General features: G+C 39.2%; 1 protein-coding gene across 1 annotated transcript in view; it reads left to right on the plus strand.

Annotated features, from left to right (window-relative positions):
• sox6 (SRY-box transcription factor 6) overlaps window positions 1-13,055 on the plus strand; it is a 77,381-nt gene that overhangs the window by 15,943 nt on the left and 48,383 nt on the right. The window contains exons 3-4 of the mRNA NM_001164868.1: window positions 2,610-2,699; window positions 12,585-12,757. Coding sequence (NP_001158340.1) covers window positions 2,610-2,699; window positions 12,585-12,757 — 263 coding nt within the window. The remainder of the gene's footprint in view (window positions 1-2,609; window positions 2,700-12,584; window positions 12,758-13,055) is intronic.

Consider the following 13,055-nt stretch of genomic DNA (forward strand, 5'->3'; position numbering starts at 1 on the left):
TTTCCAAAACTAAATTAGCATTCCTTCTATTAATCAAAGTTCTTGAAGAAAATGGGCTGGAGAAGGGTGGTTTGAAAGAAGCCAGACTCCTCGTTGAGTATTTTTCACAACTACGCATGTGCAAAAACTTCCTCTTTCCCCAAATCCATTTTGGTTCATCTGTCAACATTATTTGCACACAAATAAGTGTTTGAGACATGTCGGTTTTTTTATTTTTTTATTTTTTTTATCAGAATCATCCAGGTCATCATTCATGCTCCCCAGGTGAGGGTTCAGGGAGGACAGCAGTGCATTCCAGCTGTAGTCTCTTGTGCCGGAGCACTTGGCAGGTTGTGTCCAACCCAACGGAGAGGTGAAGGAGCGGAGGCTCTCCTGGGAGGGAGGTGGAAAGGAGGGGGAGGACTGGAGTAGAATGGAAGCTGGCACCACATTATCTCCAACTGTTGGTGCATTCCTTAATGATCAAGTGCTGGAGGAGCATCTGTGATGAAAGTGTGCACGTGCACATGTGTGTCAAGTGCTAGTGCAGCTTTGCTTTTCTTGGGATTGGAATTTTTTGAAGGGAATTCGCTGTTCCAGGAGAGGAAGCGGTCTCACTCAGGGGTGAGAAGCAGGGAAGAAGAGCTGAGCTTTTCTACTCCCTGTGCCTCTGGCCCCTGTTTTAAGATCTGTGATCTTTGTGCTACGTGGGGAGTTAACACGCAGCAACACACAGCCTTTTCTCCCTCCCTCTCTTAGGGTCAAGGGGACAAACTGTGAGTTGGGAATTGGAAAGTCAATAAAGCAGAAGTAATGTTATAATGACCCTGAGCTGAAGATGTCCTGTCGACCCCCATCATATTGGAGGAAGTGGACAATCAAACAAAACGGTGACTCTGCTTGATCTCTCTGAAAGCCATCCTGAAACAAGGCCACAAGAACTACTGACCCCCTGTTACTCCCTGTTCCTCAGATGTCAGCGTGCTTGTCCAGGGGAGGGGGCAGGGCTGTTTGGTTTATAAAAGTGGGCAGGAGATGTAACAGAGGGATACAAGAAAACAAAACATTTGTATACATCCTGAACCGTATAAATCTCCTGTGTGTTTGATGTCAAGTACGATAATGGTGAGAGTTGAAAGGATCAGTCTGTTCCTTGGGAAAAATCCATCTAAGTCTTTCAGAAAATAGAAAAAAGAAAAGAATAAAAAGCAGGGAAATTCTACAACCCTGCTGGTGATGATTGAGATGCCTAACCCAAACTTTCTTGAAATGCCTGCCTTTTTCTTTGTCTTGTTGTGTTGGAGCCACGATCGAAATTAAAATCAAGCCTCTTGAAGGCTTTGAAATATTTTTTATGTCCAAAAAACTTTTTAAAAACCTCAGTTTTACAGCTTTTACAATCTATATATCAACCAATTAAAAGGCAGAAAAGTAAACATACACTTCATTATTTTTTTTTCCCTTAGACCCACTCCAATAAAAATCATGCATGTTTTGGGTGTTTTTAACGTGTTGTTGTGACATTTTTCTCATGATATATATATATATATATATATATATATATATATATATATATATATATATATATATATATATAAAATTAAGTTTAACATTGTATTTTTCAGTATTTCTTTATTTAAATAGTTGTGAAAAAAGAGCACACAAAAATGCTTTTTGATAGAAAGTTTATTTGTAACGTAGAAAATACACTGGCTATCTGCTCTGCTCCGTTCTGATGCATCCACTTGAAGACCAAAAAATACCATGTACATCTTTGTTTTCCTCGTCTGAGCTGTCATTTGGCTCCAAACTGTATGGTTGGAAAGCTTCAATATTGCTCGCCATTTCTGCTGCATTGCTAATGTTGGGTTGGGGGTGTGAGGGACTGTAAGCTAGCGGTATGCATAAACATACATAAACATAATTTTCGGCTAAACCCGGCATAATCCTTATAAAAATAAAAACACAGGGAGTTTTTTTTAATATGTTAAAACATGATCAAAGTGGGTCTTTACTATGATTTTTAAGGATTTTTTAAAGTATTTTTTTAAGCATGCTTGTTCACGCAGGACAAAAGGGTTGGGTCAAGGTGAGGGTTGAAGGCTTGGTCGTGCCACTGATATTTGATGGGAACAGGCTGAACCCTCTTCAATGCAAAGATGGTAGAGGCTTGGGTCAGACAGCCCAGCATGTTCTTTATCAGCTCCACCAGCGACAGCATGGCAGATTACAGCGATTCCTCCCCTGATTCATTGTCTGCTGGACAAATGTTAATTGTTTTCATCATTGGCAGCTATGTGAACGTTTGGACGTACCCAGCCTGACTCCTTGCCTCCCACTTAATGTGCGTCTCCGCCTTTTATGCTATCCCCACAATACCCACTTCCATCCTCACTCCACCCTGAGCTCATCTCTCAACTGTCAGGCTGTCTCTTTTTATGTTCCCTATCAAATCAAATACCTCTTTTTCATCTGATACACTGACTTTTCATTTAGGTGAATAGATTTATGTCAGTTACAGAATAATAAAAAGAGAATTTATATTCCATACAATATTTTAAATGAAGAAAATTATTACAATGGCAATAAAATCTGTTTTAATTGGTATGTTGATTTCTCTTTTTTTTTAGAAACCTCCTGCATGGAGAAACTTCTTTCAAAAGACTGGAAGGAGAAGATGGAAAGGCTAAACACCAGTGAGCTGCTGGGAGAAGTAAAAGGTAAGAATGAGTTAAAGCCTAACAATCTTAAAAAAGTCTTTATTCTGTCAGACCTAGAAAATGTGTACACTGCAATATCAGAAAATGTTTTGTACTCTGAGGTAAAACAAAGGCCTTTGGCTGCCCTCCTTATTCATGTCTCTCCTCCCTTATCTGTAGTTGGAATGCCCAGATCTATCCAAAGAGCTTTCCTCCAAAATTCCAGCCTATTAGGACAAATTTTAGGGGTCTCCGTGCTCGTCAATGCTTTATTGTCATTGAACGCATTGAACGGTTGAACGCACCCTGAGTATTCCTGCCGCACTTGCAATTGTCGATCACAAAGTTCTCTTGATGTAAACAGAGATTGGCTCAGCTGAAAGGAGAGAATAGGGTGCAGAGACGTGCACAGTCGTCTCCACGTTGAGTTGCATTTGAGTGGAATGTCTTGACTCTGACAGTGAACGCCCTACGCATAGTATCGAGCGCACCGCGCCGAAGTGCAACTCAGCACTCCCACAAAATCTATGTTTATGACAGGGTGAAGGTGGGCTGAGGATGGGCAGGGCTGTTGCTTAGTTCTTAGCACTGACTGTTACTAAAAGCACATGTGTTTATAGAGGCCTGAAAAGCACAATACCAGCTGGCGGATCATAACTAAAAAGGATTCTCGCTCAGTAAGTCTTTTAGAGAAACTTTAGCTCTTTTCCTTGAATTTTTTATGGAAACCAGCATTTCCTATTTTTCCTGCTTTTTTTTATTTGCACAATTAAATAATTGCAATTGTCTACATTACTTTTTATAATGGTAAAAAAACAAAACAAAGAACTGTCAAAATAGGTTTACATTAGTCAGAAAGGGTAGACTTTTACACTTTAAATTTTTTTTTCAATGTCTCCACAGAACAAGTTTTTTATGTAAACGTTCAGAGAGATTTTAATTTAAAAACTTTCCATTACCAATAAAACACATGGAACGATGCTTAATCCTGAGAAAAGGTAAAGACAGACTCTGACCGTCTTTTGACCTGTTCCCAGTTGTTTTTTAATTATTATTTTCCTTTTTTTAGCCAAATTTAAAAAAAACGTTTTCTAGTTTCTGCAGATCAGCAGTAGTTTATTAGAAATTTGCCTCTGAGTTTTGGGTGGGACTGTTAGCGCGGAGTAAGCTCGCCCCTTCTTCCCGACATCCATCTGTTTACACTCTCTCCCACCAGGTTATGGCCCCTCACAATCACAACCAAACATTAGTGGTGCAAAAAAATGTAAAAAGCAATATTGGAGCTACCCCAGCTGTAAAGTTTTGAGCCAGATGTCAGCTCAGACGAGGAAAACAAAGACATTTGTAGATCTATTTGTCTGTAAGTGGATGCATCAGAATTATTCATTTATTTACAATTATTCCTTATCAAATAAAAAATAAAAGATGCTGTTTAGGGATCCACTAAGTCTATAATTTATCATTGTACTAAATTAACTGAATGATTAGTCATTCCTTGAAAGACTAGATTTATTGTAATCTCAGCCCGTGTGAATTCAGATCAAAGTGCATGTGGTAAAATGTTTAAAACGACTTAGCCTTTTGAAATCTGGTGCGTTAAATTACAGGCAGGGCATTTCTTCTTTTTGATGAATGAGAATCGGAAGGTTACTCTATGGTTAGTAAACAGGTCGGTGGGCCTGATAATATACACTTTAGCCTCTGTGTTGATAAGTTATGGGGGACAGTCGACGCCGCACAGTTACAAACATAAATGCTGCTCCTATCGTAGGGGCAACCTTAGATTTTTAATTAGCATGCCATTTCATATTACTGTAGACATTTCAAAGGGCTGCTTTGTGCTCACCCTTACAAATGTCTCTCCCTCTCCCTGCGTTTGATGTCTGCCTGATGTAAATACGGGCAATTAAAAAGAAGCCCAGGGTTGGAGATGCACAAGGTCTGCCTAATTAAAACACAAACAAAAGGTACCAAGCGAGAATACACCTTATGATTAAGATCTAAAGTGTTGTGATGAATTAGAGGTTTTATTAATTGTCAGGTTAAAACGAGTACAAAAGGCAAACATGCCTGTTGGTCTCAGATGAATAAGGACATTATAGACTAAAGGTTGACATTAAGATGAAGACTGCAGCATCTACTGGCTGAGTGGCCTTGTGGATTATATCAAGATTGCTACCTGATTCCTATCTTTTATACCAAGCAAATTTAAGGGTTCCTTTTGATAATGTTTCATAAAAAACCTTGAAAGCCAATTAACTATATTATCGCAGCGGCGAGTGGTGGAATATGACTGGTGCAGAAACAATTTTGGTGTGACAGAATTTGACCTGAGGCTTTACCCATGAAAAGGGAGACATTCTTTCACTGCACTTGTGTTCAAACATGCCCAGAATACTTTATCCAGTTGAGGTGAACAAGTACAGTAAACAAATGGAACAAAACAATGGTGTCAAGAGCATCAAAGATCCGCTTTTCAAGGCCCACAAACTCGGATGACAAATCTATAATTACGGCTGTCATGTGGGTGTTGGTCTGTCTAGCGAGCTGGTAATAAGGGGAAGACTTTCAAAGTCAGTTGAAACAAACACAATCATCCCATAGAGGAAATGTGTCTGAGAAAAACATGTAGAATCGAGGGTGAATGATATAAAATCTGCCTTTTTATTTTATTTTTTGTCAAGGTTTAATGTCAGCAGGAGCATGTAAAAAGAAGAGTTTGTGAGGGAGCATTAGTGGCGGATTTCTTTTCACTCGTCAATTCCAGAGCTAACTGTGTGTTTTCATACCTGGGCTTAGCTGTCAATCTGCAGGAACGATGAAATCTCCTGAACAAAACCACAAAGAAAGGGAGGCCAGCTGGAAGGGTTCCAAACCACACAAAGTAGCAGATAATAGAAGGCAAGGTGGAAGGAGTGAAAGAGAGAATTACACCCAGAGAGAGACGTCAGATGTGGCATATCAGACCCGAAATTTATAATTACACGCTTCAAAGGCAGTGTTACTTTATCACACTATATTTAAGCCAAATATCACATATGGTTAGTGAAATACATATTTTATCTGGTACTATATTATGTGCAGTTCATCCCCTTTTTCTGTATTTCCCTGTGAGATGTCTATAAGTTTCATAATTGACAAAGCTGTTTAAATTTACATGCTGAGAGCTAATTTTCTTGGCTCCAATTTGAGCGGCAAAAAAGAAAAACAACTAACACACATTCAGCTCAAGACTTTGCCGAAGCTTAACAAAAATGTTAAGAGCACAAGCTGTATTTATTGTCCTGGAATGTGCTTAAAAATAGGGAGAGAAAAAAACATAAATGTACCAAAAAAAAATGGCATCTTGAATTCGGAAGCAGAAAAATCAGGGTTTTTTGGACCTTCACAATCAATTTTAAAATGGTGACTACATGACAGTAGTGGGCTGCACACAGACAGTCCTGGGGAGGGCAGATAAGTGGAAGCTCTTTATGAGAAGAGGAAAAGGGCAGGGCAGGATGGTGACTGAGACCGATTAGATGGCGTTCATACCTGTGCTGACCATACTCCTTCACAGACAGAAAGAAGTGCACTGTGTGAACACAGAGCTCCCATTGTCGACCTGCCCACGTTAACTTCAGAACATATTTATTCACTGTATGCCTTAATCGGTTGTGGGGTGACTTCTGTAATCAGGTACAGAGAAAAATGCAGTTGCAAAGCTCACTAATAAAGTATATATTAGGGTTTGTTTGTAGCTTTGTAGTCAACTGCATCCTGCTAATTATAGCTATCAACTCAAAAAGTATATAACATTCATAGGAGCAGCACAAAACTCTATCTGTCCAGTTTTCTTCAGTCAAAAATGCTTCAGTTAGCATTTTCTCCATAACACTTCAGTCAACTGTTTGCCCTGTGCACTCAAGTGAAATATGAACCACAGTAAATCATTATTCCTCAGGCCACATTTGCCAGATGAATGCAAGTGAGTGTTGGACTGTGTGTTTTTCTCCTCTAATGAATTGAGGAATTTAGCTTGTGGCAATGGAGGTAAAAAGGTAGTGCTCTGTTGCTGGGTGTTTGCGTATATATGTGTGAAACAGGGACAAAATTGTCCACTTTTGGGATTCTATTCCACTGCTTTGGCATGATTTGTTCATGCAAATATATTTACCAGCACATTCGTGTCAACATTTTGCAGAAGAGGAGTTCAAAACATTCATGAGTGTAACAAAGAGATTTCTTTGAAAAATAAAGCTTTTTTCCTAAAATATTGATGTCTTTCCTTCAGCCAAACAAATTGTATATTCACAGCCAGGAAGAGCACAGAGCAAAGTATTTTTTTTATTAAAAGGAAAGCTAAAATATTTTTAAGAGGTTATTTAGCTTCCTTTCAATTTGCAGAGTAACCTCAACACAGTCAAGTTCAAATTGTGATCAATGTGGAGTGATCATGTGTAATTTCTGCCACGCAATGACAGAATTTCCAGACTCTAATGTAAGACATGTAAATACTGACATAAAGCATACATAATTGTGTTCCTTGTTTGCATTTCATAATCTCATTCTTATTTTTACATCCTCCTTCCTATATAGTCTTTCCTAAATTCACACAGTTTTTCACAGAGATGCCCTTCCAGATGAGATTACAGGAAATATGTCCAACATGGATGGAGTCAACTGGGCATATGATTTAGTTGTAAATATCTAAAAATAGTAAGTTTGCCATAAGAGTTCAGTATGTGTCTCAAAAGCTCTTAGCTTCTTTATTTATTTAATGGAAAACGAAGCATTAATACCTAAAAACAATGTAAAAGATGATAGAATATAATGTGACGTGAAAAAGAGCAAACCCAATTCAAAGGTTCAAAAATAAATTTTTGTCTGTTATACTCTTTATAGTAGTTAGTCCTCCTCTTTCAGTCTCTCAAAAGTTATCTAGAATAACTTTCACAGAGGGAGGCATAAATAATGTCATGCATTAGTTAAACTGCAAAACAAAACGTTGGCTTACTTTTTCATTTGTATGTGTCAGACAAATGAATAAATCCTCTCAAGGATGTGCTTACTTACAGTCAGCCATTGCCTTGAGAACCTTAGGAGTTTTGTGTATTAGATACCATTAAATTGTGAATTCTGCTCATGTATTAAGGGCTAATGGGTCAGACTTATCATAAAGGCAACAGAAATGAAAGAAATTATGAAATGTTGTATATTTTTCTTTCTTGTGCTACCTTACATATATGTTCATAATAAACTTTGTTGAGGTGATCACAGCTTTTGTTTTATGATCCGTAAATATATATATATATATATATATATATATATATATATATAAATAAAAGAAAAAAGTGTCAATTTTCTTTTCAATTTTTGTTTTATGTGTAAATTAAGGGGTCACAGCACGTCTTCATAACGTTTCTTGTAACGGTCGACCTTTCTGGTTTGGCTTTGTTGATTCACTTTGTCCTTGTCATGCCGGGATTTTAAGTGCTGCAGTTTCTCTATTTGTATGCTTGTGTGGCAAAGAGACACTTTCTTAAACTTCAAAAATAATAGTTTTGGTCATGACATTCACCATGACAACCAGCATTGTTGAAAGAGAACGCTATCAGCAGTCATTTCCTTATCCACCTACTGCTTAAAAGGATCTTTATGAAAACTTTGGTGTTTTAAAATGTTGTTTTCTTTCAATATTACTTTCAACAAGAAAATGGGAAACTTTTTCAAAAGCCACGGTGGATGTGTTCAAACACCTTAAACAGATAGGACTGAGAGTTACTGCTGCTGGAGAGTGACATGTTCGTGGGTCGCCGTTTCTGCTTGTTAATGGGGGTTTTATTGGCACGTTTAACAGGTTTTATATCACAGAACAGGCAGGAAGCCAGGTAAAACAGCTGTTGCTCATTGTTTTGGTTGTAGGACATGGAAACACATTAACACCGTGTGAACTATTAATGCAACTGTGTCGTTTTGCTGAGCATATGTGGAAAGGGTTAAAAGCAAAGAAAAACTATTAAAAGGTCATTTTTGTAAATAGAAATAAATATATAGATGGTATGTTTCAAAGATTTATATTTGATGCATGTATTTGTAGAAATATGTGGCAAAAAAACAGTACTTTATGGGAGGAAACATTAAAGTCTCACTCCAATTATCTTTTGGTCTATTGTAAATGTGTTACTAGTGGAATCTTAATCTTAATTTCCTTTATATAAGTCTTCCATCATAAGAAAAACACCAAAAAAAACATGATTTTCATTGGAGTGGGTCATTAAAGGACCAATAGTTGCAGCCTTGTTCTTCACAATTGGCCTCTTTGTTCTTTCCCTGTAAAGACCAGACAAAAAGTCATGTGACCAACGAGTTAAAAAATGCACATTTACTTAAAGAGATGTACTTTTTAGTGATTGCTGGCATGGGACATTTTGCGCTGGAAACATCTGTACAGTCATGTCTACTTTTATGCTCAGTTATATAGAGAGCAAAAGCAGGGAACCCCAGCATGTGTGGCGTTCAACCTATGTAGTGTCTGTGCTCACGGAGTTGGTGCAATCGGCATTTGGACAGGTCTTAATTTACTTGCGACGTGCTCTCAGCATATGGGCAATCCACAATAGTTAACTGATAAAGACACAAAGAATTTCCAGTTCTCTGGTGTTAAAAAACTCAATTCAGGACTGTCATAATGGCTCAGCTGTCTTAACCAAAAGGAAGGCCAGAGAATAGGGGGCCTTGTGATTTTCTTCCTTTTCACCCTCTCTTGCTTTTCTTCTTTTTTTTTGTGCCTGAATCTTTTATCTGTGTTATTCACTCGGGACTCTTCAAAGTAACAAGCCTCCTTCTTTTTCCCCGGTACTAGACTTGAAACCCAAATTAGAGACTGCTTGATTAGAGCAGAGAGAAGGGAGCCAAGAGAGAGGGAGATGTGAGTATTGGACAAAACAAATCGCACCCCTACAAAGTGCCTTTTATCCAAAGACCCCAAGGCTCAAATACCCCTGTCCCTCCCCAAGCAACCGTAGCTTGGCTTGTTTTTCTCTTATCATTTATTTAGTCACCCGTTGATGCTTTCTGCCCTACTTTGGGGCATTTAAAAGAGACAGGAATCTCAAAAGGTGAATTCTGAAAAGGCTGAAACTGCACAGCCTCGCCTTTCTGTAAGTCCATGCAGTATTTCTGAAGTTGGCCTGAGAAAACAACGAGCAATGTGCCAACACAGCTTGACCACTGACTCCTGGCCCTCCACTTCCTGTGTCAGACTGGTATTGTCCTACTGAGGTTCAGTCATCTACCAGAAGGATGTCACAACTAGTTAGGTCTGGCCCGGCTGCCGAGGTTTATGTAGCGCCAAAGCATCTCTGGGCTGTCTGTCTGCCATCGGAAGCGCAATGTGAGGAGACATGTTAACAGGCAGACCCCAGCCCCACTGCTGTTAAAAGCCATGCAATATGCAGGAAACGGCCTCTTTTGTCAGGGCGCTGGTCAGACACAGACCACTGATCTGCTCTTCTGTACCACCCAATAAAACTTTTATCTGCATTTTAAAGCTGATTCATAATTTAAAGCAGGAAGAAAGAGATTTTAACACGAGTCAGTCAACAAAAAACACGTGTCTGATTTCAGCACAGTTGTGTGCAGCCTCCAAGGTAAAGAAAAAAAACATCTACACTGTTTTTGACAATGTTTTCAATGCTCGCCATTTATGTCAAAATGTATTTTTAAAAACTGCTTTGAAAAATACTTTACTTTTAAAGTTATTTTTTTATTTTGCAGCTTAATGTTTAAATTGAGCACCAACTTGAGCTCAAATTTTTAGGGACCATAAACTAATATAAAGTACCGATTATAATGATTCAATTGCATTACAGAGTAGGATGCTTTGGGCTTCCCACAGTTTAGCTCGGGCACACAACAATAGCCCTCCTGTTAGTATTCATGTGGTGTCTAAGCAGAACAACGTGCCCCACACTCAGACGAGCCCATCAGATCCCTCGGTGGACCAGTCTACTGGTGATGTGCCTGAATTCCACACACTTTCGAAAGTTTTGAGTCTTTTTTTTCTTTTTTAATTCTAAAAAGCTACTTGAGAGATGTATAGACATGAAGACCCACAGAGCCCTGTTAAGTCCAGACACTTTCTGAGTTTAAACTCATCTGTGACCTGCTTGTCTTAATCTTTTTCTTTGTTTTTTTGTTCCTATCTCTTCTCTAGTTCTGCCTCTTTCAAGAGTCCATAGTATTGGTTGCAGTGATTTATTGTGACAATACCTGATGTATCTTACTAGTGACCTGTAAAAGGCAGCTCCTTCATGGACACTGCCAAAGGTTAATAAAATTGGAGCCGATTGTATCAATTTTACAGATAAGCCATTCACAACAAGTGTAGTTGGGTGAATAAGAAGTCAATTCAGGCCTTGGAAACTGCACACAGCCCCAATGAATAGCTGCTTTTAGGTGCTTTTTTTGTGAGGAGGATAAATGGAGAATTGCAGCTCTCTTCCATTGCAGCAGGCAGCAGAGGCAGAGGGGCGAACTGAGGTTCAGACAAGCCTGCCAGTAAATTGCCCTGAATGGGTTCTGGAGTCTGACAGGCCCTATTAAGACAAACGGCTTTCCTCATTGGAGAGATAAAATAAATCAGGTGTTTAGTCGAATTAAAATAGTTTGAGTGGAGCGGGCCCCCGGGAGCTCTCGGAGAAACTCAAGACAGATGTGGTCAAAGACAAGAGGAAGACACCTAGGAAAGAATTCAGCTTCTGCTGGCCTCAGTCCAGACTTCACTGTACTGTTATCTGAGTCTTGATGCTTTTATCCTCCTCCCTTTCTTTGACCGACTCTGTCTGTCTCCTCATTTTCCAATCAGTTTTTTTTGTGAGCTCCCTCAGATCAGCTTGTCTCACAGGAGTACAGGGAAGGGGAAGTGAGTTACTGTCTAGCCTCTCACTGGCAATTATGTTGGCTGTGTAAGTCAATGGTGGAATCACTTAGCATTGATTAGGTGGAGGGAGAGACCGGTGCAGCGGGGCTGCTTCTTCTGTCGCGCTCAGTGCGGACATGGAGCTGTAAGGGAGGAAGACTATCGTTCTCTCATTATTTTACAAGAGAAAGCGTGTTGATGAAGATCTCAGTTGATAATTGTCATTGTGCACACAGAGCCAGTGCCCATGCAAAGCACAACCACCATTTAATTACCCAAAAGAGAATAACAAGTATGCAGAAAACAACAGTTTTTTATTTTTGGAAAACTTGTGCTCGGAAAAAACATTAAAAAAAACAACACACAGTAAAAGCCCAGCTTGGACATAGTGAGGAAACCACCTTGCTGTGAGGTAACTGTGCTAACCACCACACCACCATGCTGCTGCAAATAAGTTGATGTGACTGCTATATCTAAAACACAGTTCAGAGGCCAGTGCAAACAATGACTTTTAAAACTTTCTCTTTAACAACCCCTGGAAGTCTGACACAACCTGCCACCTCAGTATGACAGCTCCCTGCAGCTCTTTGTCAATGTGCTAGCAACAATTTCTTCCCCTCTTTTCTCTGAAAGCTGTGAACACTAGCTTAAGCAAAACCATCAACTACAGGCTGTGTGTGACCTTAACACTGAGTGAATTCCCTGCAGTTGCCTGCTGCATGTGTGGCTTTCTTTGTATTAAATATTATGTGCTCTACAATAGCACAATGTGATGATCGGTATGAGCAGCATGGTGACTTTCCTATATTTGATGGTAGACAAAGTATGGACAATAGGTTTCCGAAAGCCTACTCTTTTTTTTTTTTTTTACAATTCGTATCCACCGTGAAACCTTTTAAGCCCCTCTCTTTCCGTCAGATATACATGGCACAAATAGTTTGTGATATGGCTTGTAATGTGATTCTTCTCCACTCTTGACCTTGTTGTCTCTCATCCTTCACTAGGAACTCCAGAGAGCCTGGCAGAAAAGGAACATCAGCTTTCTACAATGATCAGCCAGCTGATCAGCCTGCGAGAGCAGCTTCTGGCTGCCCACGATGAGCAGAAGAAGCTGGCCGCCTCACAGATGGAGAAGCAGAGGCAGCAAATGGAGCTGGCTCGTCAGCAACAGGAGCAGGTAACTGCTCAGTCTGTCGTCCGCATTCTGTCTGTCTCAGCTAATAGCCTTTGTTCGATCACTTGTTAGTTCCCTCTAAATTAAGGGGATACAATTGATTTAATTGAATTCCACTCAGCAAAAAGAGGTAGTTACCCTAAAAAAGGAAAAACAACAGTAATCTTAGGAAGAAAATCCCTAGAAAGTTGTAAAATTATTTGTACATGAAGCAAGTCATTTTAGGAAATACATGGCTAAATAACTGTTAGAGAAATTTAGTTCAAACTGAATGGTATACAGCCCAATAATAAGTATGTTT

This window comes from Oryzias latipes, chromosome 3 (genome assembly GCF_053564925.1).
Source record: "Oryzias latipes strain Hd-rR chromosome 3, Olatipes_Hd-rR_3.1".
NCBI classification, from domain to species: domain Eukaryota; kingdom Metazoa; phylum Chordata; class Actinopteri; order Beloniformes; family Adrianichthyidae; genus Oryzias; species Oryzias latipes.